Here is a 27940-nt window from a genome sequence, read left to right as displayed (position 1 = left end):
AACGAGGTCGAAGGTTCAAACTACTTAAAAAAAAGTAACTGAAAAGTCTTTTAATTTTTAATAAGGATCCTAATTGGAAAAGATAAAATAACTACTTCTCTCGTTACTAATTGATTTCGAAATACCAGAAATATGAACTCCTTCTCTCGTTACTAATTGATTTCGAAATACCACAAATAGAATCCGATCAATGAACTGAGATGATGAGCATATTAAAGATTTCACATTGGAAAATAGTAGGTGAGGTGAAGTGATACAACTACCAAGGAAACTTGTCATATTTCAAAGTTGCACAAAAGCAAAGGGTAGAGACTGAAAAAATGTTCCGATAGATGAGCATTAAGTATTTACATTTGTACAGTTAAAAAAGTAGTTACATTCTAATACATCTCATACTTCAATGGCCGCCTGCACCAAATCTATGTACACCCTCTCTTCTTCACAGGATTCACCACTCACTGTACCTGGTTTGCCCTAGGCAGAGAACTTGTCTGAAATATTCACCAAGAAAAATCCAGCAAATACCTGAATGGACAGCAGAAAATAGAGCTAACAAGTTTCAATTAGGGAAAACACAAGTCTAAACTACATATTTCGTCCCGTTCGGTCCCGTTTGGAGATCGTATTTCGTCCATCAACATTTCAAGAAATGAGTGTCATTTCAATTCTATGTCTACCAGTTTTACTGCAGACTATATAGACACAGTCCAGTCCTGTCTGGAGATCGTATTTCGTCCATCAAAATTTCAAGAAATGAATGTCATTTCAATTCTACGTCTACCAATATTACTACGGACTATATAGACACAGTCTGGTCCTGTCTGGAGATCATATTTCGTCCATCAAAATTTCAAGAAATTAATGTCATTTCAAGTCTACGTCTACCAATATTACTACGGACTATATAGCCACAATACTGAAAATTTAACAGTGAAACATGATTAGAAGTAGTTTTTGAAAATAGAAGTAAGATACTACTAGAGAGTGAGATTAGTTAAGTGGATGAGCGTTTACCTGAATGCAACCCAGGATGTAAAGAGCGGAGTAGCGACGGCCGTGCAATACAACGTCGGCCAGCATAGCTAGAGGAATTGTCAATGACATGCCCAGGGTAGCAACTAATGGAGAAGTCCAAATCACAGAGTGGGCCCTGCAAGAATGATGAGATTCTCCCAGTAATAAGAAATTTTTGGGATGAAAGAAAGCAAAGTTTCAACGCGATTGTCAAAGTAGTTTAGTTTGGTAGCAATTTTTGTTTTTTACTTATTTCCTTTTGAAAATCATGGTTCTAAAACACTCTAAGCTTGATTTTGAGGGACAGACAATTAAAAATAAAATCGTTATTATGTCAAAAATAAAAAATCGTTATCAAAGTAGTCAGCCTGAACGACCACCCGAAAGATGTAGTATTCTCGACATACCATAAGTAATCTGACACAACGCTCCCAACAAAGCCATTTAAAAGCACAATTTCGGTGACGGATTTTGAGGCAGGAAACTTGAGAGGAGGTTCAATGCCCACGGCAGTTAGAGGCCACACTGCAGAGTGATTTTATTAATAGTAAGAATGATGCAAGTCAGTGTAGAAGAACACATTGCCATGGCTAATTCTACCATTCAGGCACAATGTAACTAAAACTTTTTCAGAGCCAAATGACCAAATTGTCCAAATAACCAGTCTAAACTCTAGTCAATGAAGTGCTTAATCATTCAACCATAGTCAAAAACTTCTATCCAACCCTCAAAAGTTTTCCAATAAAGAAGAACAAAGCACCATAAACCTAGCATTATTGTTTCACTTACCAAGCCACCAAAGGCCCAATATAGTAAAGAGACCAACATATCCAAAGAACTTTTGCACATCAATCTTGTCTCCTTCTGATCCAGCTGATTTCTTGAGCAGTACTATAACAATTACCCATCACAGAACAAAATAATTATCATGAAGTAAAACATTTGAGCTATCAACAAAGCAGTTCCTAGTTAGAATTCCATACCAGTAAATAATCCATATGTTACTGCAGATAGAAGACCGAACATGTCCCCCATGACGGTTCGCCCTCTAGACCTTACCATGAAAGGAAGAAAAGATGGCACATTACAAAAAGAAAAAATCAAAACTTTATGACCATGTAGTCCAGTTAAGTCAAAGAAAGAATTTATTGCATATGGACTTCTCTCCACTTTAAGCTAAACTTTGCCACTTTTAACTGATCATCTATTAACAATGTAAAATGTAAAATGCAAAAAGCTCTTAGTTATTGTATAAAAATAAGATTTTAAAGTTTTCGCTCTAAGATTGTCCCCTGCCCCTTCAAAGGTTGGACCCCGAGGGATGGCCTAGAGGTAAGAACTTAGACAGGTAGATCTTCAAGGTCCTAGATTTATCGAAAGCTTAATAAGTGAAAATCTCATCAAGTTGGCATTGGGTGTGCGAAGTATCCACGGGGAGTTCTTAAATGTTGTTGAACCTCGCATCGTGTCATTTGTCATATCATACTTCTTATATACGGATGATATAAATTGATGCAGTTTAAAATAAATGAGAGTAGTGTGAAGAGTTATTCATACTACCAAAATAGTATAAATTAATTTTCGACCCAATAGTGGGGTGGGGCCCAATACCATGGATAAAAATATAAAAAATAAAAATCTCAAAGGGGCTGTGAGTTGGCGAAAATAAAAGTAACATGTATGATTTTATCTGAACTTTGAAATGGAGATCAGTAATACTATACTAAGCAATAACGTAACTTACTCAGAGATGATTAGGTACTCATTTGTTGCCCAAGTTTTTCCCAAGGTTGTCATGGCAACCCCAGCCATGCTAATGAGAACAGCTACCACCTTGGAAATGGTTATGGATTCTTGTCCAAGAACGGCTCCAAACAGAAGGGCAAACAGGCCCGACGTGGAATTTAAGATGGTTGCAGTTGCGACACTGGTATTTGCCAGGGCCGAGTTCGAAAAATACTACAAAAGTCTCGAACAAATTTATCAAAATGACTAAAAATCTTAGGATGTCAAAAATTTCTTTTTAGTAGATAAGGACACAAAGGAAATTATTAGTAAATAAGCATAGATTTTGAAAACAAAAAACCAAAAACACTAAATGAAATATCAAAATAATGTCCCTATTGAACCATAAGTTAACCGACTAATTAAAAAAGTTCTAAAACTTTCTGTACCTCTGTAGTGAACCACAAGGGAGTAAGAAAAAGGCTGCATTTAGCAATTTCCCATGAACTAACTTCATTTTTTGGTTCAATCTTAGGAATCAAAGGCTGTCCCTCTTCCCTTTCACTCAAATCTTTGTCACTAATTAGGCAGCTTCCCATGCCTTCATCCAAACTGTTATGAGCTTCATTAAATCTCAAAGGAAAGTCAAGTCCAATAGAAGAGCTCAAAACAGAGCCACCATTATCAGGGTGGTTGTTTGGTAAATCTGGGTTTAATAAACTGAAAATCAAGTCTCTGACAACTGCCACTGGTAGATATACCACCATTAGAGACACCCCTAAGTAAGAGAGTGCAAAAGGATGTTTATATTCACTGAAGATCCTCTGCACCAAACAAAGTATATTGGGTAAGTTGTAATTTTCTCAACAAGAGAATTTGGTTGAACATAAATCTTGAAAAAATAACTCTAGAAACGACTCCTAATATATATTTAGTCTTTCGCACTCGTGGACTTGAATTTTAATTTGATTCATAAAATCCAACCCGTGAAAAAATAAAAAATAACCATGCAGGAATTCAAACCTAAGGGCTTTGCTCGTTAAAATCACCACTAAACTCATAAACTTAAAGCACTTAAAAGTGAGTGGCGTATATTTAAATATATGTATTCTTGAGCAAATATAATTTTAGCGCCGAACTTGTATATGCTTAAAAGCGCGAGTGGTCGTATATTTAAATATATGTATTCCTAACCATATGCAAATATAATTTTAGCGCCAAACTTGTATATAGCTCACCTAGAGCTTAACAACTCCCTTCCAATTATGTTGTGTGATTTTAGATAAATAGATCTCACTGAAATTTTTGAGCCAATAAAAATGTACCGTATCAAAAAAGTGGTGGGAGCTCATACTGACCAATCGGGACGTGGGTTCGAATCCCCACATCCGAACAAATTTTGTGTGAAATCAAAAGTAAAAGTACAGTGGAATTGAACATGAAACCAAGCAAAAAGAACAATAAAATAAATATAGCTAAACAACTATGGCATCCACGTCCAAATCATCAAGTTAGGCCGTAAATTTCCCCAAAAATGTCACAGACATTCACTATAGGCATTGATCGGTCCATGCATGTCGGAGGGATTCGACGTAATTAATGTTCTTAACCAAATAAACAAAACAATCGAAGCTAGCTCTGATTTCCATTCCTTCTCCCAACAAATAACATCAGCCAAACAATACAGCGATTAATACCAAAATGCAGGTGGAAAAAATGAAAAACTCAGTTAAACAAACACGACTCCACATAAATCAGACCAGACCTGAGTAATTTCCGCGGAAGTAACCCATATAACAACCGCCGTTAAAATCAGCCCTAAACCAATCCTATACCTCCAGCCCATTTCCCGGCCGCGAACCCAAATCCTGAGGCGGAAACCTCGATTTCCGCGGAGAATTAATGAAACATCCTCGGAGCTTGCTCCTCCGGCAGGGATTAATTTCAGTTTTTTCGTTTTCCTTGGCGCTAATTGGGTCGACGATTTGAGAGAGGTGTTGAGAAACGAGCAGTTGTTCGCTGAAGAAGTTTTTGGTGTCAGTGTATTGAATGTAGTCTGGATTTTTAGGAGTTTTGATGAGAGAGGAATTTTGTTGAGCGTTCGGTGGGATTGGTGACAAAGCGGCTGCGAGCGTTCGACAAATATGGCACGCGTGTGCGCGCCAAAACAAACCCAAATACTTTAGGCAAAAAGAAATGCACATATTTCGCTGAAATCCAATTTTAATCTTTGAAACAATTTTTTTTTTTCAAATCATATTTGGTCTCTTTTACTCTTAAAATTATGACTTTTATTTCATTAAGTTAATTGATGGGCTGAATCCAACAATTTGAGATAATATATAAAATGAAGGGGCTAAAACTCATATTTAAAAAATAGAGATTAAAATTGACATAAATTAAAAACAAATATACTAAAATTATTTTAAAAGTACACCAAATAGTATTTAAATCTTATTTTTTAAATATACAACAAGATTTTTAAGTAGATATTTGTGTTATACATTAACTATATCAATATTTGCTAAGGTAATAAAAATTATTTTTTTTCATGATAATTTATAGTTCTGTTTCCAATCCAACCCGTTCATAGCAGCTTCAATATTTATTATTCTGTCAAATATTAAATGTTCAATTTCTAACCACACATTTGTTGAACATTCAACTAGTTAGTATGATTTGGTTTACTTGCCAATACAAACATATTTAACCGTTACAAATATTTCTATATCTAGTTATTTTAGGTTTGAAAATCTTCTGTCCCATATTTATGGTGTAATATTAAAAAAAGACGTTGATATCTATAATATAAAATTCATTCCAAATTTGAGCATAAATCAACGGGTAAATTTTAAGTCATATACATTTGACCAATAAAATTGAAAATTCGAATCTCCACTCCCGCATGTTACCTATAAACCTTAAATTAAATAAATAAATAAACTTGTCTGTAGTTAAACTTTTAATCATTTTAATCTGAGGCCGATGATGTCAATATATGTGGTCCGGCCCATAAGTCCCATTATTGTACATGAATGTCTTCGGCCCAATATATATGTGAAAAGCAAAAAATATATAAGAACATATATTTTACTCATCGAAAAAAAAAACAGAATTCACATGCATTATTTGACAGTCGTAATCAATGATTGTTCCTACAAAAGGAGATAAATTTTAATCTAGAACTTAGACAAGGAAACTCTGATCTCTAACAAATTTTTTTTTGTTCAACAACAAGTGGGATGGAGATTCAAATCTACAATATTTTAATCGTTGATAAATATTGTAATCAGTCGAATTAGATTAAAATTGATGTATCACCACTTAAACTATGTACAGTGAAACAAACTTATTATTATTTTATCTGTCGAGACTCAATGTTTTATTTTACCTAATGATACAAATGAGAGTTACATAATGTAAGATATAATGTCATCTATTAGTTCTATAAAAAAATTAGTTGAAAAAAAAAGTTAATCATAATTAAGATTGAAAGTTCACTTAAAAGTGAAAGCAAAAAGTTGTGGAATTTTTCACAGAGCATATTATTACATAGAGAGAATGTCTTTTGGTAGCAATCATTTCAAAGAATATGAGCAAATCCTCCAAAAACCCCCCATGAAAATGAGAGTTTCACGATCATAATGATGATACCATTCCCCCCTTTGCCCCTTTGTGGTGCCAAATGTTGACAACTCCTTTGACCCTAATATGCCTCAAAGCATTAAAAATAAATAAATAAATAAAATTAAAAGAAAAAAACAAGAAAAAGAAAAATACCTCGTTGCCTTCATATGTCAAGTTCTCTTTGGGGGAACATCCCATGATCTTAGAGGATATGTCCTTAGGAAAATTTTTGCAAAGAGAGAATTTTGAAGTCCTATTTGGTTTTACATCCTTCTACTCAGGTGTAACTTTTAATCGTTGTATTTATTTTAAGATTCTATTAATTTCAATCATAACCGCGAATAATTTATTATCTTTTTGAATTTTTGTTTAATCAAGTTGTCATTGAGTAACATGATTTCTCAATTATTAATTTAACATAATAATTATATGGGTTTGAAAATATTAATTTATAATATTTCTTTTAATAATAGATTTATTACTATTTTGTTTATAAGTTTTTATTTTTCTATCTTTTAAAAGAAAAAAAAATGTTTTCTTTTTCTGGCGGATATATGATAAAATTTAATTTCATTCCACAATCTTAGAAAAAAAATTAATGGAGGAATTTCCAATTCTTTTTTTATTTTACCCGTTCTAATTAGGTCTAACATTAATGTTACGTTGTATTTATATGAAGATTTTATTTATTTTAATCATAACGTTGAATAATTGGATATATATATATATATATATATATTATACCTAACTGGTGTACTAAATAACATAGATAGTCTATCAAAATAAGTCTAGCTCAACGGTGATTGACATATATCTCCAACAACACAGTGTACTAAACAAATAATAATAAATAACATAGATAGTCAATTAATCAATGTAATGTGGTAATTATAGGCCAATTGTTAGAAAATACTAATTTCTAGGATTAATTTTTTTTTAAGTATAGATGAATTTATTGTTTTTTTTTTCACAAGTTCTTATTTCTCTTATGGATCTCTAGTAAAATTTTTGTCCATCTCACGGTCTAAGGGATATATCATTTAATAAAGTAATCCTTTCTTTCTTCTTCTTCTTTTTTTCTTTTTTTTTCCTTGGTAACAAGGGAATTTCCTAATCTAGTCTTATTTTACTCTTTTTTTTATTAGGTCAAACTTTAATGTTGCTTTGTATTAAGATTTTATTTATTTCAATCATAACATTGCATAATTGATTAACTTCGTTGAAATTCTACTTGATCGATCAAAGTTGTCACTAAATAACACAAAATACTAATGATTTATGTAACATGATAATTATATGTATGTTTGAAAATATCGATTTCTAGGATTTCTTTTTGTAACAGATGAATTTATCACCAATCAGAGTATAGCTCAACGGATTAAGGCACATGTATTGAACTATGAGGTTCAAAGTTTTAATATCCACCAATACAACTTTATCACTGTTTTTTTTTTTCATTTTTGTTTAAAAAATAAATAATAAATAAAATAATATTAGATATTTTTACTTTGAGTTTTGATTCATTTTGGTCGTTGTATTTTCAAAATGTTCGTTTTGATTCCTATACTTTGAGCTTTGGTTCGTTTTAGTCCCTCAAAATATTTATTTTAATCATCTTTTAAAAAGTGACTATTTATTTTATTTTAATCTCTTTTTGTCTACCTTCATGATAGTACACTTAATATATTTATTGAAATATAACCATGATTTTATATTAAAAGGGTTTTCCTTAAGTATATAATTTAAAAATTTTCAAGTAGAAGATTATTGTTACTTTTAAAAATTACAGGAACCAAAATAAATATTTTGAAAATAGAGAGACTAAAAGCGTAAGCAAGAAGAATGAAAAATCAAAAGACAGGATTTTAATCCCGTAAAAACCAATTTTTAAATAAAATTTTGACATGTTTTTAAGAATCATGCTGAAGCCTCAAACAAAGAAAAATAAATAAAATAGGGGGGGCGGGGAATGCGATACGCGTGATTAAAGTTGTATATTATTGGCAGACAAACTTATTATTTCAAATATTTATCTGTCCACGACTCTTCCTGTTGCAAACTAATATTTGTGTTTAGTTTTTTTTCCCTCTAATGAACAAGACTTTAAGAAAAAGGGGGAGAAAAAAAAAAAGAAAAAAGAAAAGAGAGAGAGAGAGAGATAATAATAACAAATTTTTCTTCATTTGTTTTTGTCTATATTTCGTGAGACGTTTAAAGTAAGAAAATTTTTAAATAATCGCAATTGTATAAAAATCTTCTTCTTCTTTCTTTCTTTCTTTCTTTCTTTCTTTCTTTTAAAGATCAATTTACAAAATATTTTTAAATAGTAAGAAAAAAAGGGAAAAAAAAACAATTGATGCTAATTTATTAAAATATGCAATTTTATTTTGACAAGTCCTTTTCGTCTTTGACTTTGTTACATTTTAGTGGAATGTTGTACTATGTTATCGGTCGACAAATGACATCATTCGCAAGCTAGGGGAAAAATTAAAGAAATTAACTTACAAAATCTTGACTAACCTATTCAAGATCTAAAGAAAAATTGTCACCAAAGAGCAACAAATTCATATAAATCAAAATTAATTTCTACCTATCTTGGAATATATCATTCTTATTATTAGAATAATTTATAAAACTGAAAATAAAAGTGGATAAATTTGTGAAGATAGATAACATTGACAGATATATTATTGATGTAGAGCTAATAGAAAAAAAAAATCAATTATTCGTTTTTTTTCTTTATGAAACATTTGAACAGTAGACATATGAAATATTTAGGGAAATTCTATTAAGTAACTTAATTTTGTAAAATATAAGTGCATATGTATTTTTATACAAATAACGTTTTTGAAAGAATATTCATTAATCACTGGGTGATTTGATAATAATAATGTTAATGACCTCTTTATTTTTATCTTTTGAATGATCATTCGTTCATGTAAGCTAATAATTGTTTAAAATAATCACAATAACCAATAGTTTGTTGATATTTATGGACATCTCTTTTTTTTTTTTATGACAAGATATGAGGTAGGAATTCGAACCCACGGCCTATCGATCATATATATATAATATATGGCCTATCGATTATATATATATAATATATATCTTAATTAGTACAGTAACATAAACATATCTCAATTAGTGAAGAAAATTTACTTACTTCTATAAATATGAGAGATTCATATCATCCTTGAACTAAAAATAATTTATAGATTTTGAGATAGTATTATATTTTATAATTTTATATTAGTTAAATTATACACTTTTTTTTATTACCATTTAAATATCGTGTTTATTTAGCTCATGAATGAATGTCTTTTCATTATTGTTATCTCTATCAACACCAACAAATAGAATACTAACGTTAGACCTGTCAAATAAAATTTATATGGAAAATACAACTAAATTGATCGATTAAGAGTCAAAACCAACATAACTCAGCGGTAATTGACATATACCTCAAACTAAGAGGTTGTGAGCTAATTCGATCCCTCACCCCCACATATTGTACTAAAATAATAAGTGATCGATTAAGACAATTGAGTCTAACTCAATTGGTTAAGATACATGTCTCCGACCAAAATATTGTGACCTCGAATTCTTACTCCCACAAACACGTTGTAATAAAAAAAAATGACCAGTTATAAATGAAGAGACAAATTATGTAATAAAAATTAATCTTTAAATGTTACGAATTTAAATCCGTACTCGATTATTCAACCTTGAAATAAATAATTTATTTTTAAACCTATGTTAAATTTTAGTGAGGTACCATGAATGAAAAGGGTGTCTAAATTGTCATGGTACTATAAATCTTTTAGAGAACATATAGAAATGAGGTCAAGTTTCCGTGCAGAATTCCTATCACTGACCATACGTAATTAGCCACGTGTAGGGAAATGGTGTACCGAAAGGTGCATTTGTCATCGCCAGTCAAGACTGGAGGATAAGCTACGAACACTCAGACGGTCCGTGCCGTGTTTCGACAAATCAGCCGCCATCAAACTCGACATCTCCACCGTCCGAGGGATCCATCCAACGGCTCACGGTCACTGTAAAACATATATTCTCTTCACGAGAACGACAACGTCAACCCACTTACAAAACCGTGTCGATGTTCTTTCTAACAGCTAAAAGTGAGGCCCACTAGTTTTTGTCATCGTGGACTTTTTTCAACGTCTATTTTTACATGTATTTATTTGATGAAATTTCGTGTCCTAATTTTTATATTTTATTTATATTGTAGTTTAGTTATCTCTAAACATTTATTTTTATTTGTATTGATAAATATTTTATTATATTTAACATAAATTATGCATCATCTATTTTCAATTTTGATTCTTTATGAGTAACTTACAACATTAACATTAGATATCAAAATAAAATTTTATATAAAATATAAATGTTAGCAAAAGAAATAACGATTCAAATAAAAATCGAGTTGTGCAATCCGAAAATATAAAATAATAATAATAATAATAATAATTCTCCTCTATTGACACATGAATAGTAAAATTGTGATATAAAGTAATTATTTCAAGGATGAAAAATGTTCAAACTCAGATTGAAAATAATCCAAACTGATTTGAAAAACTGTAATTTTTGTTGTTGTTATCTTATAAATTTTCATTGAAAGATGCATCCACGTATAAGTGCAACCGAATTATATCTATTCACTCGTGGTTGGAGGTACATACCAATTATCGCTGAGTTATACTCATTTTAGCTATATCTATTCACGCAGTAATAATCCACTCCTACGTTTCTCCCGAACAACTAATGAAAATAAAAAAAAAAGTTTGAGAAAATGCGAAATTTGACGATTATATTGGAAATAAATAAAATTTAATAACTCCAATGGATCAGCTCCAGCATGATTGAAAATAAAAATATAAAAAAAGCACAAGAATTTAAAAATATACAGAGACATTGCCAACAAAAAAAAATCCCTTTTTTCTTTTTATGCATTTTGAGATTGCTCACTTGGCGAATTGGAGGGGAACAAATTCAAGAGCTCCGGCGGCTGGAAATTCCTCGGAGTACTAACCGGCGACGGGTGAAGGTAAAACCCTCCGTCAGCTATGGCTTTATCCTCCGCCGTAACCGGCGGCGACAGCGGCGAGGCCACGCCGGGCCTCAGAAATAACAGCGACTCGGTAGCTAGAGGCGTAACAGGACTCGGAACGGGCGAGTCGAACCGGCGAATCTGACTCGGCGAGTAGTGACTCGGCGGCGAGTTTCGGAAATTAGTGGTGAGGCCGAGTTTGATCTCTAGCTTTCGCATGGTGTGACGGCGCTCTTGGAGCTTGAACGGAGACCGGCGAGGGCCGGTGAGGTGGTCGGCGGCCGGAGGAGAGGGCTTCGAGCAGGAAAGCTTTGAGAGGTGAGTGACCGGCAGTTTCTCGGAGTCACCGGAAAAGCCGGTGAGCTTTTGGACAAGGTCCCGGAAGGAGTTTGTGTCTGCTTGGACGAAGGTGGTCGGAGAAGTTAGCCACGGCGGCGGCGATGGGGGCGGCGGCAAAGTCATGGGGTTTACATGTTGTTCCATTTTAGAGAGAGAGAGAGAGAGAGAGAGAGAGAGAGAGAGGGAGAGAGAGGGAGAGAGAGGAGGGAGTAGTAACTGAAGTAGGAGAGAGAAAAGTCAGTGAGTGGTTTAAACTTCGAAAATGATTTGTAAGTTATTTTCTGACCTTTATAACGGTACATATCTGATACCAGGCGGCGTATTTACTTTTACTACTTTCTTTTGACCTTTTTTTCTTTTTAGTTGGCAAACTTAATTTAATTTCGTCCAAATAATACCCTCGTTAAATATTTCACAATTTATTATTTTATTAAAATAATTTTTGTTTTTATATCTATCTTTCTTAGTTGTCATATATATAATGGTGATAAGAATAAGATTCATCTTTACATGTGAGGAGCAAAATATTTTCTATATTTTATTTTTTTAATTTTGTAGTAGAAAATCGACCCAATTTAAAAATAAGTTGATTTAAGCGGAAGGAAATAAGAAAATAGAGTTCTTTTCTTTTCTTTATAAATTACAAATTTCATATATCAACCTTATAGATTATGGATAATTATGGTAATTTAAAAGATTTAGATTCTTGAATTTTTAAGATGGTATGTATACATAAACTAACATTTTTTTCAAATAGGTTTATAAAATTTCAATTTTGTGTCTAATTGTTAGTTTGATATAGTTAACCTGGATAGCTGCATCATATTAACAAAAACTTGAAATAAATATATTAAATTGACATGGTTTTTTTAATTTTGCATTTTAGTTATTTTAATATTGAATTTGAAAATAAAAGCATTATAAATTAACAAAAACTTGAAATAAATATTTTAAATTGACATGGCTTTTTTAATTTTGCATTTTAGCTATTTTAATATTGAATTTGAAAATAAAAGCATTATAAATTAGTTTAAAAGGGGGTTTTTCTGGGGGGTGGGGGGTTTAATTTTAGTTAATAAAATTGTTATCAAATTAGTATTTCTTGATTTAATTTTTAAGAATTGACCACAATAAAATACAAACAAAAAGTCATACGAACAATGAGCCCACGTTGAATATAGGCTTGACAAATTCAAAATAAGAAATATTTGACTCTTCAGCAGATGAAATCTTGCTTTCACCCTTATTGTAATAAGTCTCTATTTTTACATCTATCTATTTTTCAAATTATCAAAGATTTAAGTCAAATATTTTCCATACAAAAAAATATACACATAATTTATAGATATTTGAGATATTATTATATTTATAGTTTTTTATTATTTAAATTATATATTTTTTTTCATTTACAAACAATAAATCAAATCTTTGTTCGCACCAGCATCAAATACACTAATTATTTCATCATCATAATTTTTTTTAAATATCAATAATTGACTTAGAAGTTTAAAGCGATGGGTTAGGATAAATTTAATAATTTATAGATGTATTAACTATGAAAATACTAATAATAAACTGCATATTTTTATTTTAAATTTATACGGAAAAAAATTTCAAATGTATTATGCAAAATGAAGTATGGAAGTCAGATAACGTATATGAACTTTTATTTTAATAGAAAATTGTCATAAATGACTTACCTACACCAAAGATTTTCAGATTGGTAGCAATTTGAAAAGACGTCGCCAGTGCTATGGGTTTTGGCTTATGTAGATCCAAAATGATGAATGGGATTGTGGCACTTCACTCGCCGCCAATGCGGAAGGATGCCGCCGAAAAGAATGGAACGCTGAAAAAAAAAATACAAATATAGTATTTTCGGGCAACTATATATATTGCATATTCTTTTAATTGTAATATAAAAATCAATCCAACTATTAGATTGTCTAAATAAAATAAGATTTTAGCGTTTTCCCTCAGTAATATAAACCAAAAAATGACTAACATGTAGTTAGTTCAACGAAATACAGAGATCATGAGTTGTAATTCTCCGTCCACTATAAAAATATATATATATATATATGAACTAAAAAATAAAACAAAAAATAAAGATGAAGACACTAGGTAATAGCTGAGTATGGACTAATTTTACAAATATTTTGATTTTCTGATTTTTTTAATAAATATTTTTTTTAAAGTTGATTAGACATATTTAAAACCCTTGTTACTGGGAAAATAATAATAACTAACCTTCCTTATCTTCCATCTATTACCAATCTCAATAAGTGGAACCGAGATTTCGGGTTCATCTGACATAGTAGCTACAATGGGGTGGGGCTTTGTTCTGGGGTGGGTTGCTCTGCGCCTCCCGTGCATCAGGGGGAGTCAGAGTCCAGCCCGGGACCCGGACTCGGATTGAAGCCACTGTAGTTCAGATGCAGCCTGACGACCAAAGGCGCTCAAAAAGGGGGCCACATCTTGAAAAAGAATTCCAGCACTGTCGAGAGCATGCAAAATAGAGCAATGGATCTTCGGCCGAATTCGATTTTGAATGGCACGACTCTTTCGATTTTTGTGCTGGCATTTGAGTTGTCTCTCCTCCTCTTTCAATTGACACACTCGACACAGATAGGCACTACCTTTTTGGAACTCCATGTTTCCGTTTATAGAAAGCATCGTACCCGAAAGGATACAAAAATATCTGAAGGAGCATGGTGACCCCAAGGAGTACCATTCCCTGTATCGCATCCCTAGCCCTGAGATATTGATATTAGGAGTTGGGTGGGCAAGCAAGTAAGTAATTTTTCCTCAGCGTTTCGTTTCTAAGCTAGGTGACCTGAGCTTGGGGATTTTGCGAAGGCCGAGCTGTAGGTCACGTGACCTGCACCGAATTGGTGGCTCCGGGTCTGGTCCTTTAGGCAAGGCTCTTTACTTTACAGGGTGGTTCCCTTTATGGTTCGGGGTTTAGATGTCTTACCTTATTATCGTCTCTCCACCACAAAGATGGAAACCACATCCCATTCAATTTTCTCCTGTAAGCTTGCTCGATTGATTTGGTAGAAGATGTTCCCTTAATTGCGCATCCTAGGCCATCCTAACTTGACATTTTTGGAAATTTGGCATGATCTTCTCACAACAATCACTCAACAAAGAAAGATTTAGCTGCAATTACCTGTTGGATGATTTGAAAGGACCGAAATCAAGCAAATCAAGGCAAGCAAATTCTGAATTTTGACACGAGGTGTTGGTGGATTAGCTCTTATGCTCTTCAATTTCATAATGCCACTTTTGACACAAGCTGGGGGTGGATTAGTTGCTATATCCCAACGATCTCAACTGCCCTAAATTTCAGGTAGAATCTGATTGTCTCATTGCAATTAAGCTTATTCAAGGTGCCTCCTCAACACTGGGGATGAATTCAATTTCCGCCTTGAAGTTCGTCGTTTGGCTCTACAATTTGATTCAATTTCTTTTTCATGTATCTCGCAATTGTAATTGGCATGTTCATCTGCTGACTAAGTATGACCTTCCTCTAACGGTGCGTCGTCTTGATCCTCTAGTTCTCATATGTGGCTTCAAGATATCACTCAGGATAAATCCCTTCAAATATAACCCATGTGGCTTTATTTTTCATTAATTGAACTCATTTCTCTAAAAAAATAGTAATAACTAATCTCTCTAAGAGATAAAATTTACACGTGTATATGTCTATCTAATTTATTTAGAAAGCAAAGCTGCCCAAATTGGCAGAAGTTACTTAGTTATAGATATTCTTTAATATTCCAATTTTATCCCTAAATCCAAAATTGACCGAATGTTAAAAATATTCAATAGATTATTTTGTTATTATTTCTCTATGGTAGGTTACATTATACCTATGATTAAATTCCTTACTTTATATTAAATGTGCTAGTTTCTTCAACAAAAGAGGCGGGCTTTTATTGGGCCGTTATTGGGCCGAAGTAGGCCCAAATGTGGGGATGGATTTGATTTGGAGGGTCAAACTTGGCCACGTAAAGAAGGAGAATTCAAAATGATATTTCTTTCGTTCCGAAGTCCGAACACGAGGCGGGCCCGAAAGAAACCCTCCGAGATATCTTCCCCTTTCTCGGCTCCGTGTATTTCTTTGAAAACCAGAGAAATTCTCTCGCGGTTCGTCTTTGGAACGAAATTGTATAAGAAGAATCCGATTGCCTTTTATTGGTGGAACAAGGTCGAGGAGACGAGGAGCAGAGAAAAATGGCGAGTTGTGTGTGTTGCAGGCCTGTGAATACGGCGAAACCGATCGACGGCAGAGGATTTGTTTCTACTAGAATAGTGCCAATCGGTGCGGGATTTGCTGCGCCTCATCTTTCGTTCAACGATTCGAAGATATTGAGCCCTAGAATTTGTGGCGTGCGAGCTTCTATGGTGGATTCGCACGGAAGCTCCGATTTCGCCAAGAGAATGGAGCAAGCATGGGAGATCTCTCAGGTACTCGCGTTTTTCTACACTCGTAAAAATTGGCTTTCCTTTCATGGCTGTTTCGATTAATTCTCCATCTGTCTCTCTCTCCTTTGAGCGCCGGTTGAATGAGTAGATGTCATCATCTTCCTCTTCCGACTTCCTAGGCCATGTGTTTCCTTCGAACGAAGATTGAAATATTCATTTCTTCTAACATTATGCAAAGATCTATGGCGACATTTATGAACCTAATTGAAGAAATTAGTCTTAATAACTTAACGAGCCTGTTTCCTTTTATTCCTTTTCTGCGGTAACGCGGCTGGGAGGAGCCGGAATTTCCTGATCATAATCCGAAAAACATAACACACTCTACAAGATTTATGGCGACGTTTAAGAACCTAATCGAGGAAATCATTCATCATAACTCAACGCGTCTGTTTTGCTTACATTATTTTCCAGCAGTAACGCGATCAGGAAAAGGAGCAAACGAATTTCCTAATCCTCCGATCCGTATGCTATGCTATGGCAGTTTAGAACTAACATCCGTCTTCACAAACATAGTAGAGCAGTAGAATATTCAAATTCTTTGGGACTCCGCTTTCCCTAAGCCAGTCATAGCTCATATTAGTAAAATGTTTGCAACGTTTAAAAGAAAAACTACTGTCTGTTTCTGTTCTAACCTCTAACTTAAGATGAATTGAATGCGAAACCGTGTAGAGATTCACACTAATAATTATTTGATGTCTTAATTCCAATTTCGTGATTGTTCTGTATGTGTTTACAGCAACCGAGGCCTATTGGCTGCTCTTCTTGCCACTCGAATGGGCATGTTGAATGCAAATGGTGTGCGGGAACAGGCTTCTTTATTCTTGGAGATAATATGCTATGTCAAGTTCCTTCCAGAAACACTAGCTGTGTCATCTGTGCGGGCAAGGTAGTTTCGAAACTGGATTAATCTCAATTTTTTTTTTCCTGAACTGTGAATTGCAGTACTCGTATTCTTTATTGGTGCTATAACTATAAGTCTATAAGTGATTTTTTATGCAAATACATTAGATAAATACTTTAATAGAACGTGTTTAATATTGAAATTTTTGGTTGCGTTTTTATTTAAGTCTAATTAGATTTGTTAGTTTTAATTACTAATATTTCCTTAACAAATATTTTTAGAATTGACAAATTACTTAACTATAAGTAATTAAAATTATCTAAATAATTACCCGGTTTGACTGCCGAGAAAAATTAGTAAGATAAAGCATTGGAAAAGATTTTGAGTGAAAATGTGTAGGAAGTAGTTAGATAAAGTAAGCATGTGTCGCAAGAGAGGTTAAGGAATTTAGAGCGTTGAAGTAAAAAATATCTTATTTGCTTCTTTGGAAAAACTTTTTAAGTGCTTTTGATTTTCTTTTGGACGTGCTTTTCAATTGTAGCAAAATATAAATATTTGGCGTAGGTTGAAGTGTTTTAACTATTTCTTAAAAAAAAAAAAAAAGGTTAAAATAGTATTTTAGTTCTTGTACTTTTAGTCTCACTTTTTTTTTTGAAATCCGTGTGTTCGGGCTAGCTTGCGCGCATTTTTAGCCTCACTTTCATAATGTTCATTTTGGTTTTTGTACTCCCATTCATTTTGGTCATTGTACTTTATAGTGTTCATTTAGATCATTGTACTTTTATAATGTTTATTTTGATCATTGTACTTTCATAATGTTCATTTGGTCATTATATGTATTTTCAAAATGTTCGTTTTGGTTCTTATACTTTTGAAAATTAACCATTTTGGTTCCTATTTTCAAAATTTTGACACGAAGTTTACACAAAATGGAAATCCTTTAATATAAAATCATAGTTACATTTAAAAAATATATTGAGTGTAGTATTCTATTCTATTGAAATTTCAACAGAAAAATGCGATTGACTGACAAAATTTGTTACTTTTTTTTAAATATGGTGACCAAAGATTTTTGAACCAAAATTCAAACAATATCCCTTCAAAATCCGTTCAAAATACTTTTAAATAGTTAGGGTCACCTTTACTAGAAAGAAAAATGAAGAAACACCTTTTTTTTAAGAAATAAGAGCATTTAGAAGAAATTTTTAAAGAAGCAATTAGTAGGTACTTATTCAAGTATTTTACTGAAGTACTTATAAAAGTAATACTATTGAGACTGAAGTGTAAATAATGCCTCAGTAATTCTTCATTAATGCAAGAGGTCATATAAATAGATCATGAGAAAAATAAAACAGATAAAAATGATCATGTACATCCTCAGTTACATTTTAAAAAAATATTTACTTTTCTGATAATTACACAGAATTCATTTTCAACTATTATTCTATAATTTATGAATACAAGCCCAATTAGATCTATATATAATTTATGAACCACCCATATAGAGTAAGCCAGCATGTTTAATGTGCCAGGGTTCCATGGGTTGCTCAGACTGTAAGGGAACAGGTTACCGGGCTAAGTGGCTGGGAGAGCCCCCTGTCTCTAAATAGCCCTCCTTGCCCCCGCAAGTTCAGCCAGAATAGCAGACGCAGGTCTGTCAACCATTATTTTCCATTAAAATTCGTGATGCCTCTACATATTTTTTAGGCTCATAAGTCATAACCAACGTCAAATGCAATTTTAGGTATTGTAATTTCATAGTGAAATGAAAAGATCTCCCACCCTCCTTCACGGTCTTTGTTTATATTTTTGACATATTCAGATGTGCATATTTACTGTTTCAGAACTTTTTCAAATTTTCAACTCTGATAGTTATGTTGAAGTTACATGTGGCTCACGAGAGTGCGCAGGCACGTGGTGAGTAATTCAACTTCTTCATATCATTGACTCTGGCAAACAGGATAGGCACCAGTCTGAAGTCTATTAAAATGATGGTGTGAAAACAGCTGCATGAACCACAATCGACAATTTGTTAACGACACGCTTTCTTTTTCCCTTTTTTTCTAAGGAAACTAAAACTGGTTAGAGAGCGAAAGGTAACGTCAGAGGAAGGAAAAAAAGAGGTAGTCAAATTCAAAAACAAATATTAGAAAGGGAAAAATCTGAGAAAATGGACAAAACAAAAAGGTTGAGTAATGTTAGAGACTTTAGGAGGAGAGATGAGATTTTGAAGAGAAATGAGAGATAAAAGCTAAATTGGGGGAACAGACATAAAACTATTTTAAGAAATTAAAAACTCAGCTTCTTTTAGGTTATCAAATAATAATCTTATTTTAAAATATGAAAAAATTAAATATAGTAAAATGGTAATTAAATGACACTTAAATGATTAAGATTAGTTGACAGCCAAAGGAAATCAAAAAACTAAAAGATAGCCCTAAATATAGCACCCAAAAATTCCAATAAATGGTAATTAAAAAACTTGTTCCCAACCAAAGAATCAACATAATCATGCCCCCACGTATTTTCTTGTACTAAAAAAACAATTATGTACTACAAAAAAACAATCATGGAATGAAAAATAAACATGCTAATAAAAAAAAAACAATTATGTACTACAAAAGCTGTACTTACTTTGGCACATATCTGATTTTTTCTACAGCAATTTCAATACAATATCAAACTCAATATATTTATTGAAATGTTACCATGATCTTATATTAAAGAGTTTTTATTAGACGTAAAATTTGTGGGTTCAAAACAAATATTCTGAAAAAGTTGAAAATTCATCTTTCAAAATGAACAAAAGCTTAATGTACCTACTGGACCAAAATAGCATTTTCAAGATTTAAACATAAAGATACAAATATTATAAAAAAAGGAAAAAAAAAACTAAAGATAAATACTATACATATGCAACTAAATATTGATTTATTAATTTAAATAAATCAGTATCTCAATTTAAAAATATCAATAATTGAAATTGTGGAAGATGGTGCGATTAAGTTATTAGGTAGAGAACTACCTGCATACTTCGAACTTGGCGTGCGAAAATTTAGCTTTCGTAACTCTCTATTAGTGGTTGGTGTGCACTACGGCCGAGAATAGCAACTTATTTACGTCATTAGAGTCGGCGTCCTCCTGCCCGTCGTCCCCTGTTTTGGCGCCAAACAAAACAGTTAAATATATAAATCATACGGCTCTAAACAATAGTCTAAAGGCATGTTAGAGAGTAATTGGCATAGTCAAAATTATTTTTCTCAGATCTCGAAATGATCAAAATCACTCTTTTTCTATTGTCAAATTACTTCCATATCAAATAGTAATGTCTTACCATTAAGTTATTTTAAAAAATGGCAAACATATCCTAAGACTCTAAAACAACAAGCCAAAATCTTCGAAATCCCCTAGACGTCCCCAAATTATTATTAGAAAAAAAACAATCAAATAGAAAGAAATTATGGAAATGAAATTTTCTAGCTTCGTGTTGCAAATGCAATTGAGTTATGGAGACGTTGATGAACTTAATTTTTAGATAGATACTTGTAATTTAGGGTCGATACTTTTATTAATATTTTTGTAAATAAAATGGTTCACTATCAGTATCAGGGTTGGGTGATATTTTCGAATAATGTACCGTAAATTAGAACTTAGATCATACTTGTGATCTACGATTCTAGTGGTTGTGACTTGTGTGTACTGGGAAAGTTGAGGTAGAAATCGGCTCTAAATTTTGATTGTAAATACTAATTTTACAAACAGAAAGTAACGAACTATGCACGCCTTTGCAAACAAGCAAAATTAATTTACCCACGTCAGCAATCTCTGTAGAAAGCTTGAAAATAATCGTTACCAATTTTTGATTGAACTTGTGTTGTCCACTCTTCAGTGATCTGCAGGCGGAAATTCAGTAAATGGTTTAAAGGCATGACACTACTAAATAAAAAAAAATATATTATTAAACAGTATTTAAGTACTTATTGGTCAACATCTATCTTTCTACGGACCACCGCTAAAAATTTCACAGTTCAAGACATTCTACATAAGAAGAATGACTCTGCACATGTGCACATGTGCACATGACACTACCAAATGAGGAGGATATTTTAAGAAAATGTTCATGCACTTGGTGATCAGCACCTATCTTTCTACCCACCAAATACAAAAAATTTGAATGTTTTATATTTTTTTGAAAAAGGAAAAAATTATCTTCTTTTATGTATTCTTCTTTCCTATTTGTCAAAAAGGAAGACATGGATACTAACTAGTAAACACTTGACTACCATTTGGTTGTGTAAGCTTTATCCAAAAGATCGAAGATACCCACATACCATCTAGTGTGGATATTCACTCGTAAAAGCCTTTTGCAAATTTAATATTGGTTGCTTGCTGGCAAATGGTACGAAAACTACAAGCACCACTTGGAAATTACAACCTTTTAGAAAGAAAAAAAAACAAAAAATAAAGTAGATGAGAGAGCACTTGAAAAACGAATGCTAAAAGTGGTCAAGAAACGTCAAGTGCCTACTTCACTCTGTTTATCTTTCTTGTAGGTCGAGAAGAATACAAAAACGCACGCTTACATCACTTTCATTCGCGACTGATTGGCAAGTGGAGAATGATATGAAAAATATGTATTCACTACATACTTAGTGTTAATGTGCCGTTAAACTGTTTTGTTTTAATTTCCTGTTCTAAAAAGATTATACATGTTTTTGAACATCTCTCTAAAAGCATATTTGATTTCTACCAAATTTCAAAAAACAAAAACAAACATTTAAAAATTACTTTTTCTAGGATTTCAAAACTTGGCCTTGATTTTAAAAATTTTCAGAAAAACTATAAAACAAAACAAAGGAACACCTATATTTCTAAACTTAATTTTTAAAAACAGAAATCAATATCGAAATGGTTATCAAACAGAGCCTAAACGTTCACAGTTAATGGTGGAATAAAGAGGAAAAAGAGCACAGAGTGTAAAAAATGACATCAAATCTAATCTAAATGCTACAGTCCTTTGCATATGCGTGGTAACGCAATTCAGGCTTAGGGCCGTGGAATAATCGATGCATAGTACTACTACTGCTCACAAAATGAAAACCAAGGGGCATTAGCAAGGAATACCTTCTTGAATTGCGCAAAAGCATGATCATCGAGATCGCTGACAAGGGGTATGCCCATGGATGCTTGCATTTTTTGCAGCATGTTTCTGTTCCCAACCAGAACCGTCCGAGCCTTATCAATTACATCCTGCATTTGAAAAGTGAAAAGAAAACTAATTCCTTAATGAAACGAAGTGATAATTTTATCAACAACCGCACATGATCGTTGCATAAATTAGCAATAGGTATTGAGATGGCTCAAGCTCAGTTCTAGAACAAGAATAAATAATGTACATTAGAATCGTTTCTTCAATTACCAATGTTTTTGCAGTCCTCGTCCTCCATCAGCGAGCGAAGAGCAAAAAACCATCGACCATCAAGGCATTAACTTAAGTTTTAAACCCATACTACTACAATGAAGCATTGACAACTTATTTTAATTTCTTTGATTTCAATTATTCAGTTTTTTATTAGATAACATTTTAAATTTGGTGTGCAGTAATATTTTAAACAATATTATCAATATAACTGCATCTCATAAAAGTTATCATTAGATTTTAGATTATAGACAAAGAAAAATCTAAATCGCATTTCATAAATCTCATTCACATACACCAAACACAATCATTCTATTCTTAAACGTCACGTGCGCAAACTTCAAATTCTCATTTATGCATACCAAACATTCCAAGTTAAATATATCTATATCAACATTTCTTCAAATCGAATCAAGGTGAAATGAAGTTTCAGACCTATTTCTTGAAAAGCATGAACTCTAGCAGTTTAAACACGTATGTTTACCCTAGTCAATACCTTTCTGGAAAAATGTAAAAGCACGATGTACCTGTTTGGCCATCAAAATTTCACGACACTGCTCTTGCAAGGTTGATATATCGTCCCGTATCTTCTTTATCCTAGAAACTAACTTCATCGGATTAGCCTGCCAAAAAGTTACAAAAACTTAAATGAAAAACACCACTTGAACAGGAGAAGATTCGAATTTATTTTTCCCCAAGAAAATCTGGAAAGAAAAAATGAGATCGAGTTCCACATCAATCCGTGGTTATCTCGTCGTGGAACACACAGCAAATTTTCTTCAGGTGCTTTTTCCAAAATTCAGAAGGATCACTAAAATCAGAAATTCAGAATTTCAAAAATTAAGAGAAACAGCAGGTGATCGTGTTACCAGGAAAAATAAACCTAAAAATCATGTAGTCCATTGTCTGAACAAACATATTTATACCGCAAAACGAACCTTCTAAAATCAAGAGCCACAACAAATTGCTGACTAGTACAGTGAAATACTAACAGCCAAGAAAGAACAAATAAACGCATGTCGCTCTACCGCTCTAAGATACGTTATTTCTCTTGCGCAGTAGAATGAAATAATTCTATATCAAACTCAAGGATCATGTACCAGCACTCGAAGAGAGAATGAAATAATTCTACATTCATTTCAAGACCTAGTATTTCCTCCTCACACAAAATAGTGCCTCGATTAGAAAATAAATAAATAAATAGACAAAAGTATGTTGCTCTACCGCTGTCAGAAATAGATTACTTGCTCTTACGCCGTACCCGTAGAATGAAATAAATCTACAACAAGCTCAAAGATCTTGTACTAGTACTGAAAAATAATTCTACATTCATTCCAGGACACAGAAATTCCTCCGCAAACCAATTAGTGCTCTTACGCTGTCGGGATAGATTTGCTGGAACTCCTTCTCGAGCCTGTACTGAACCACCGAGAGATCATGATTCGCCTTCGTGAACAAGTTCGCCAATCCATCGGCCGCTTGATGATGCTGATGAAGATGATGAAGCCCCATCCTCTCTCTCTCTCTCTCTCTCTCTCTCTCTCTCTCTCTCTCTCTCTCTCTCTCTCTCTCTCTGCTAGGGTTTTCCCGCTCTCTTAATTTGAAGCTGCGTCTTCCGCGCCAGTGGATTGCGTATTTGGCCGTCTTTCAAATTGAAGAGTGAGTGATGGATGTTCTCGCGCCACGTGTCTATAATATCCAGTCGGCCCATGGACCACCGGGTACGGAAATAGCCCGTTAAACTAATCTCATGTTCTCGAGGTTTCCGGAAATAGCCTTGACTGCAAATTTACGGAAGTGACCCTCTACTACAAAATTGCAAAAAAATTGAAACGTAGTCGATGTAAATTGTTGATTGACAATGGATATATTAGTTAATAAGTGATTTCTTTCTTTTATTTATTTAATTTCTTTTAGTATGTCAATACTCAATAAGTGGTTTCGATATTAGCCAATTTGATTGAAATTCTTCCATTAAATAAGTTTGGGCACAGTGCACAAAATTTAACCTAATAATAAAGGACATTCGAGACTAGACTTTTAGGCTTAGGGAAATTTGAGTGTACAAACAAAATCATTTTTTATTATTGTTATTTATTGTACGAGTAAAAAATAAAATTGAGGATTTTAGCAAAAACTCCCAAAAAAAACGCTCAAATATTTGGATTAAAAGATGTATGTTAACAAATAAAAATAACTTTAGAATTAATAAAATTAGTTTATAATCATTTTTGGAAAAATCATTTAAAAGTTTGATTCTTCAAAAAGTTACTCTAGAGTAATTTTCAGTCAATCCTTTTAGAGTAGCTTTATGGTAATTTGTAATGTAATTTGACAATTTTGTGATTGAAAACAAATTTTTCTTTTTTTAATGTAATCAAACAAACATAATACCTTGCAAAGGTTTGGCGAGTCAGTTCATCCTCTCCAAGGCCAAACTCAAAACATTACGCAGATTTTGGAACGGTTTTTAAAGTCTAAGCCAAATTTCGAAAACTAAAAAAGTAATCTTTTTCTCGAAAACTATAAAAAGGTAATTTTGAAAAAGATGTGTATTTTAAATAAAGGTAAAAACATGTCAAATAAATTGTGACTATCCGAGCATAATTTTCAAAAACTAAAAAACGGAAAATAGTTATTAGCCTAAGAAAATCAATAGAATCCATGGGACAGTAAGGAAATCATGAAACTGAACCTCCTTATATATTCTACCACTCTGTTCTATTGAAATTTACAAACAGAAACACACAAAGTTTTTGATCTCCCTATTATGAACCATATCACTTACAATCTTCTGTGAGTTCTTATAAAATTAGTTGTATTTAATGCAACAATGGCTGAGCAAGCATAAGCTCCACCAGAGCACGATGCAGCTGACAGAAGAATGAGGGCCTTCCATTGCCTTCCACTCACCAAAATTGCCAAAGCAACCAATGCGATGGCCATGGCAGAAAGAGCCTTGTTCCAAATTTGAAAAGCTTTGATTACATTGCTGCAACTTCTACAATGAACGACATGTCGAAAGTACCGATTCGCCAGATTCGGAGCGTGCATCGTCCCGATTCCCCCCTTGGCCGGTGTAGATGCTGAAGCTCCAGCAAGTAGTCCCACCGGGGCGTGTTCGACAACGGCTGGCAGCTCGGGCAACGAAATCGTACTGTGTCCGAAGTAATACGGCATCCCGTGCCCGACCTTGTCCATCCAGCGACGATACTCGGCGATCCAAGTGTCGGAGGATCGGAGGTTGAGGTAGAGTTCCTTGGTGGGCAGTTTTTCTCTCATTAGAACCTCATTTTGGGAAGAAAGGAATCCCATATCTTGCTCGAAAACCTTGCAGGCATTTTGGTGCACAAACCATAAAGGCAGCAATTTTAATAGAAAAGAAGATGGTCTTGTGCTACCAAATCTCACTATAAGCATTGATTTCCCCTGGCCTGTGGGTCTGCAGAGGAAAAGTCCTGAAAAAAAATATTTCCCACCTTTCTCATTGGGAATTTCCCTACTATTATGAAGAACACAAGGTGCTTCAAACCTTAAGAAGTTTGGCAATGGCTGATCTTTAGCATAGCCCCACCGACCAGCAAAACCGCGATCTGTACGCTCGGTAACTTCGAATCCTAGCGCCTGAGCATCTTCCCTTCTGGCTGTAAAATCAGTTCTGTCATGGGAGATTGGTATATGAGCAGGATCCATAAGGTTCTCAAGAAGTATGGAGTGGTCATATGGAAGCTCGTGAACAGTCGAAAAATCTCGAAACCCGGGACGCTCGAAGTTCTCGAACCATGGTATTTTTTTCAGGGTTGATGGCTTCTTCAAAGACATCCACACCCATACAACTCCCTGTGAGTCCCTCACCTCATATGTTTTTAGACATGCTGATCTAGGAATCTTGGCATCTGATGGAAGCTGTAAATAAGTTTAATATGGGTTAAGGCAATTCATATAAAAGATCATATGTTGAAATACATTTAGCTGACGAAGGGTATGTTTGGGATGACTCAAGTGAAAAGTACTTTTAGCCAATTAAAATCAGTTTTCAAAATTACTTTTAAGGTGTAGAATCAAACAGCACAGTGACTTATTATAAGCACTTTTTACTCAAGTACTTCTTTTGCTAAAAGCACTCCTAAACACAATTACTAGCAGGGGAACCAGTGCACCAAGACCTCCACAATGGTAATATTATATTCTCAAAGGAAAAAACTAATCACCTGAGGGATCTTCACACATTTCCCATCCCCTTCGTATTGCCAGCCATGGTAAAGACATTCCAATCTGCCATCCATTATTTGGCCTTCAGAGAGCTTTGCTAGCCTAAAACAACACAAACGTAAGCACAATTAAAATATTAAGATCTATTTTAAGTTGCAAATCGAATGCTAATTTTTTTTATGATCGATCATAGTATATTTAGAAGAGATTGAAATTTCAACTGACCTATTAGCTCAGTTGGTTAGAGCGTCGTGCTAATAACGCGAAGGTCGCAGGTTCGAAACCTGCATGGGCCATTTTTATTTTTTTTTTACTTTTTTGGTGAGTTAACGTTACCTGTGTGGGCACCTATCTTCGTGACATCGGAGCTCGCCGGCTCCATCCCGGTACAGCACCAGCTGCTTGTCGAAGACGGTGAGCCCTAATGGAGCATCCTCCGGCACGTTCCGCGTCAGGTACAGCGGGTACCACTCCTCCGTCCAGTCGTACTCCGCCGCGGCTCCATCGCCGACCTCCTCCTCCGCCGTGGGATCCAAAACGGCCCTCCGTTCTCCGTCATCCGTCAGATCGTTGATCGGAGCAGCAGCAACAGCAGCTTCGGCGTCCGTGACCGCGGCGCCACACACGGCGGGTCTCTTTCTGGCGGCGGCGAGTGTGAAGAACGGCGAAGAGGAAGATGAAGAAGCGGGAAGAAGAAGTAAATTGGGGAGGCGCGTGGGCTTAGATGCGTGGGAGAGAGGGGAGATGGGAAGACATGGGCGGAGCGAAAGGGAAGCCATGCCGCGTGTGGTGAATTTGGAGCGGAACAGGAGAATTTAGGGCGAGGAATGAAGGAAGTTGTGCTGCCTACATCAGTGAATTTGTTTTCTGAACCACACATTGAATCAACACTTTCACGATTGGATATTTAAAAAGTTTGAGAATTTATTAGAAATTAATTTAAAATGCAATAACCAAGCTCATCGTTTTACTAAAGAAAAACTAAACTTGTCATTGAAAAAAACATCTAGTCAAGTGTTTGTACAAAGCGGCGGGCAAGTATTATATGTTGTTTTTAATTTCAAATTTAAAAGTTAAATTAAATTATAAGTTTTTATCCAATTTAGCCTTTGTTGATTTTATTTCACATATTTTCAAAAAAAAAATTATTTTAGCTTACAAAAATGTAAATGTCGATATTAATGGAAACATCGTTATCTCTTTA

General features: G+C 33.7%; 5 protein-coding genes and 1 non-coding gene across 9 annotated transcripts; 2 read left to right on the top strand and 4 right to left on the bottom strand.

The window, feature by feature from the left end:
• Window positions 1–306: 306 nt before the first annotated feature.
• Window positions 307–4885, bottom strand: LOC111012569 (putative vacuolar membrane protein YML018C). 2 transcript variants are annotated; one of them, XM_022286747.2, is made up of 8 exons: window positions 4505–4885; window positions 3189–3563; window positions 2759–2973; window positions 1998–2068; window positions 1804–1905; window positions 1422–1539; window positions 1015–1150; window positions 307–525 (listed from the first exon to the last, which is right to left on the bottom strand). In XM_022286747.2, the coding sequence occupies exons 1-8, from the start codon at window positions 4583–4585 to the stop codon at window positions 475–477; spliced, it is 1149 nt and encodes a 382-aa protein (XP_022142439.1). In that variant the 5' UTR covers window positions 4586–4885; the 3' UTR covers window positions 307–474. The 2 variants fall into 2 exon arrangements, with proteins under 2 accessions (XP_022142439.1, XP_087975411.1); XM_088119285.1 differs by lacking the exon at window positions 3189–3563 and having other exon boundaries at window positions 4505–4723.
• Window positions 4886–11177: 6292 nt separating this feature from the next.
• On the bottom strand, window positions 11178–12030 carry LOC111009767 (VQ motif-containing protein 4-like). The gene has a single exon (XM_022282975.2). The coding sequence runs from the start codon at window positions 11915–11917 to the stop codon at window positions 11330–11332; it is 588 nt and encodes a 195-aa protein (XP_022138667.1). The 5' UTR covers window positions 11918–12030; the 3' UTR covers window positions 11178–11329.
• Window positions 12031–15829: 3799 nt separating this feature from the next.
• LOC111011719 (DnaJ/Hsp40 cysteine-rich domain superfamily protein) lies at window positions 15830–18909 on the top strand. Its single transcript, XM_022285593.2, has 3 exons — window positions 15830–16246; window positions 17001–17150; window positions 18638–18909. The coding sequence occupies exons 1-3, from the start codon at window positions 16013–16015 to the stop codon at window positions 18713–18715; spliced, it is 462 nt and encodes a 153-aa protein (XP_022141285.1). The 5' UTR covers window positions 15830–16012; the 3' UTR covers window positions 18716–18909.
• LOC111011710 (spindle/kinetochore-associated protein) lies at window positions 18825–24073 on the bottom strand. Of its 3 annotated transcripts, XM_022285580.2 has the most exons (6): window positions 23902–24073; window positions 23052–23147; window positions 22230–22355; window positions 20959–20998; window positions 20131–20260; window positions 18825–19111 (listed from the first exon to the last, which is right to left on the bottom strand). In XM_022285580.2, exons 1-5 carry the CDS (start codon window positions 24034–24036, stop codon window positions 20181–20183), a joined length of 477 nt encoding a protein of 158 aa, XP_022141272.1. In that variant the 5' UTR covers window positions 24037–24073; the 3' UTR covers window positions 18825–19111; window positions 20131–20180. The 3 variants fall into 3 exon arrangements, with proteins under 3 accessions (XP_022141272.1, XP_087976142.1, XP_087976143.1); XM_088120016.1 differs by lacking the exon at window positions 18825–19111 and having other exon boundaries at window positions 20916–20998; XM_088120017.1 differs by lacking the exon at window positions 18825–19111 and having other exon boundaries at window positions 20920–20998.
• Window positions 24074–25201: 1128 nt separating this feature from the next.
• TIC55-II (translocon at the inner envelope membrane of chloroplasts 55-II) lies at window positions 25202–27607 on the bottom strand. The gene is made up of 3 exons (XM_022299644.2): window positions 27073–27607; window positions 26736–26838; window positions 25202–26430 (listed from the first exon to the last, which is right to left on the bottom strand). The coding sequence occupies exons 1-3, from the start codon at window positions 27513–27515 to the stop codon at window positions 25309–25311; spliced, it is 1668 nt and encodes a 555-aa protein (XP_022155336.1). The 5' UTR covers window positions 27516–27607; the 3' UTR covers window positions 25202–25308.
• On the top strand, window positions 26959–27032 carry TRNAI-AAU (transfer RNA isoleucine (anticodon AAU)). The gene has a single exon. It is a non-coding gene; the product is annotated as a tRNA-Ile (tRNA).
• Window positions 27608–27940: the final 333 nt, after the last annotated feature.

The sequence above is a fragment of the Momordica charantia genome, assembly GCF_013281855.1.
Source record: "Momordica charantia cultivar OHB3-1 chromosome 11 unlocalized genomic scaffold, Mcharantia_2.0 BLBB01000011.1, whole genome shotgun sequence".
NCBI classification, from domain to species: domain Eukaryota; kingdom Viridiplantae; phylum Streptophyta; class Magnoliopsida; order Cucurbitales; family Cucurbitaceae; genus Momordica; species Momordica charantia.
The sequence above is the reverse complement of the archived record's forward strand: the minus strand, read 5'-3'. Positions and strand labels throughout refer to the sequence as shown.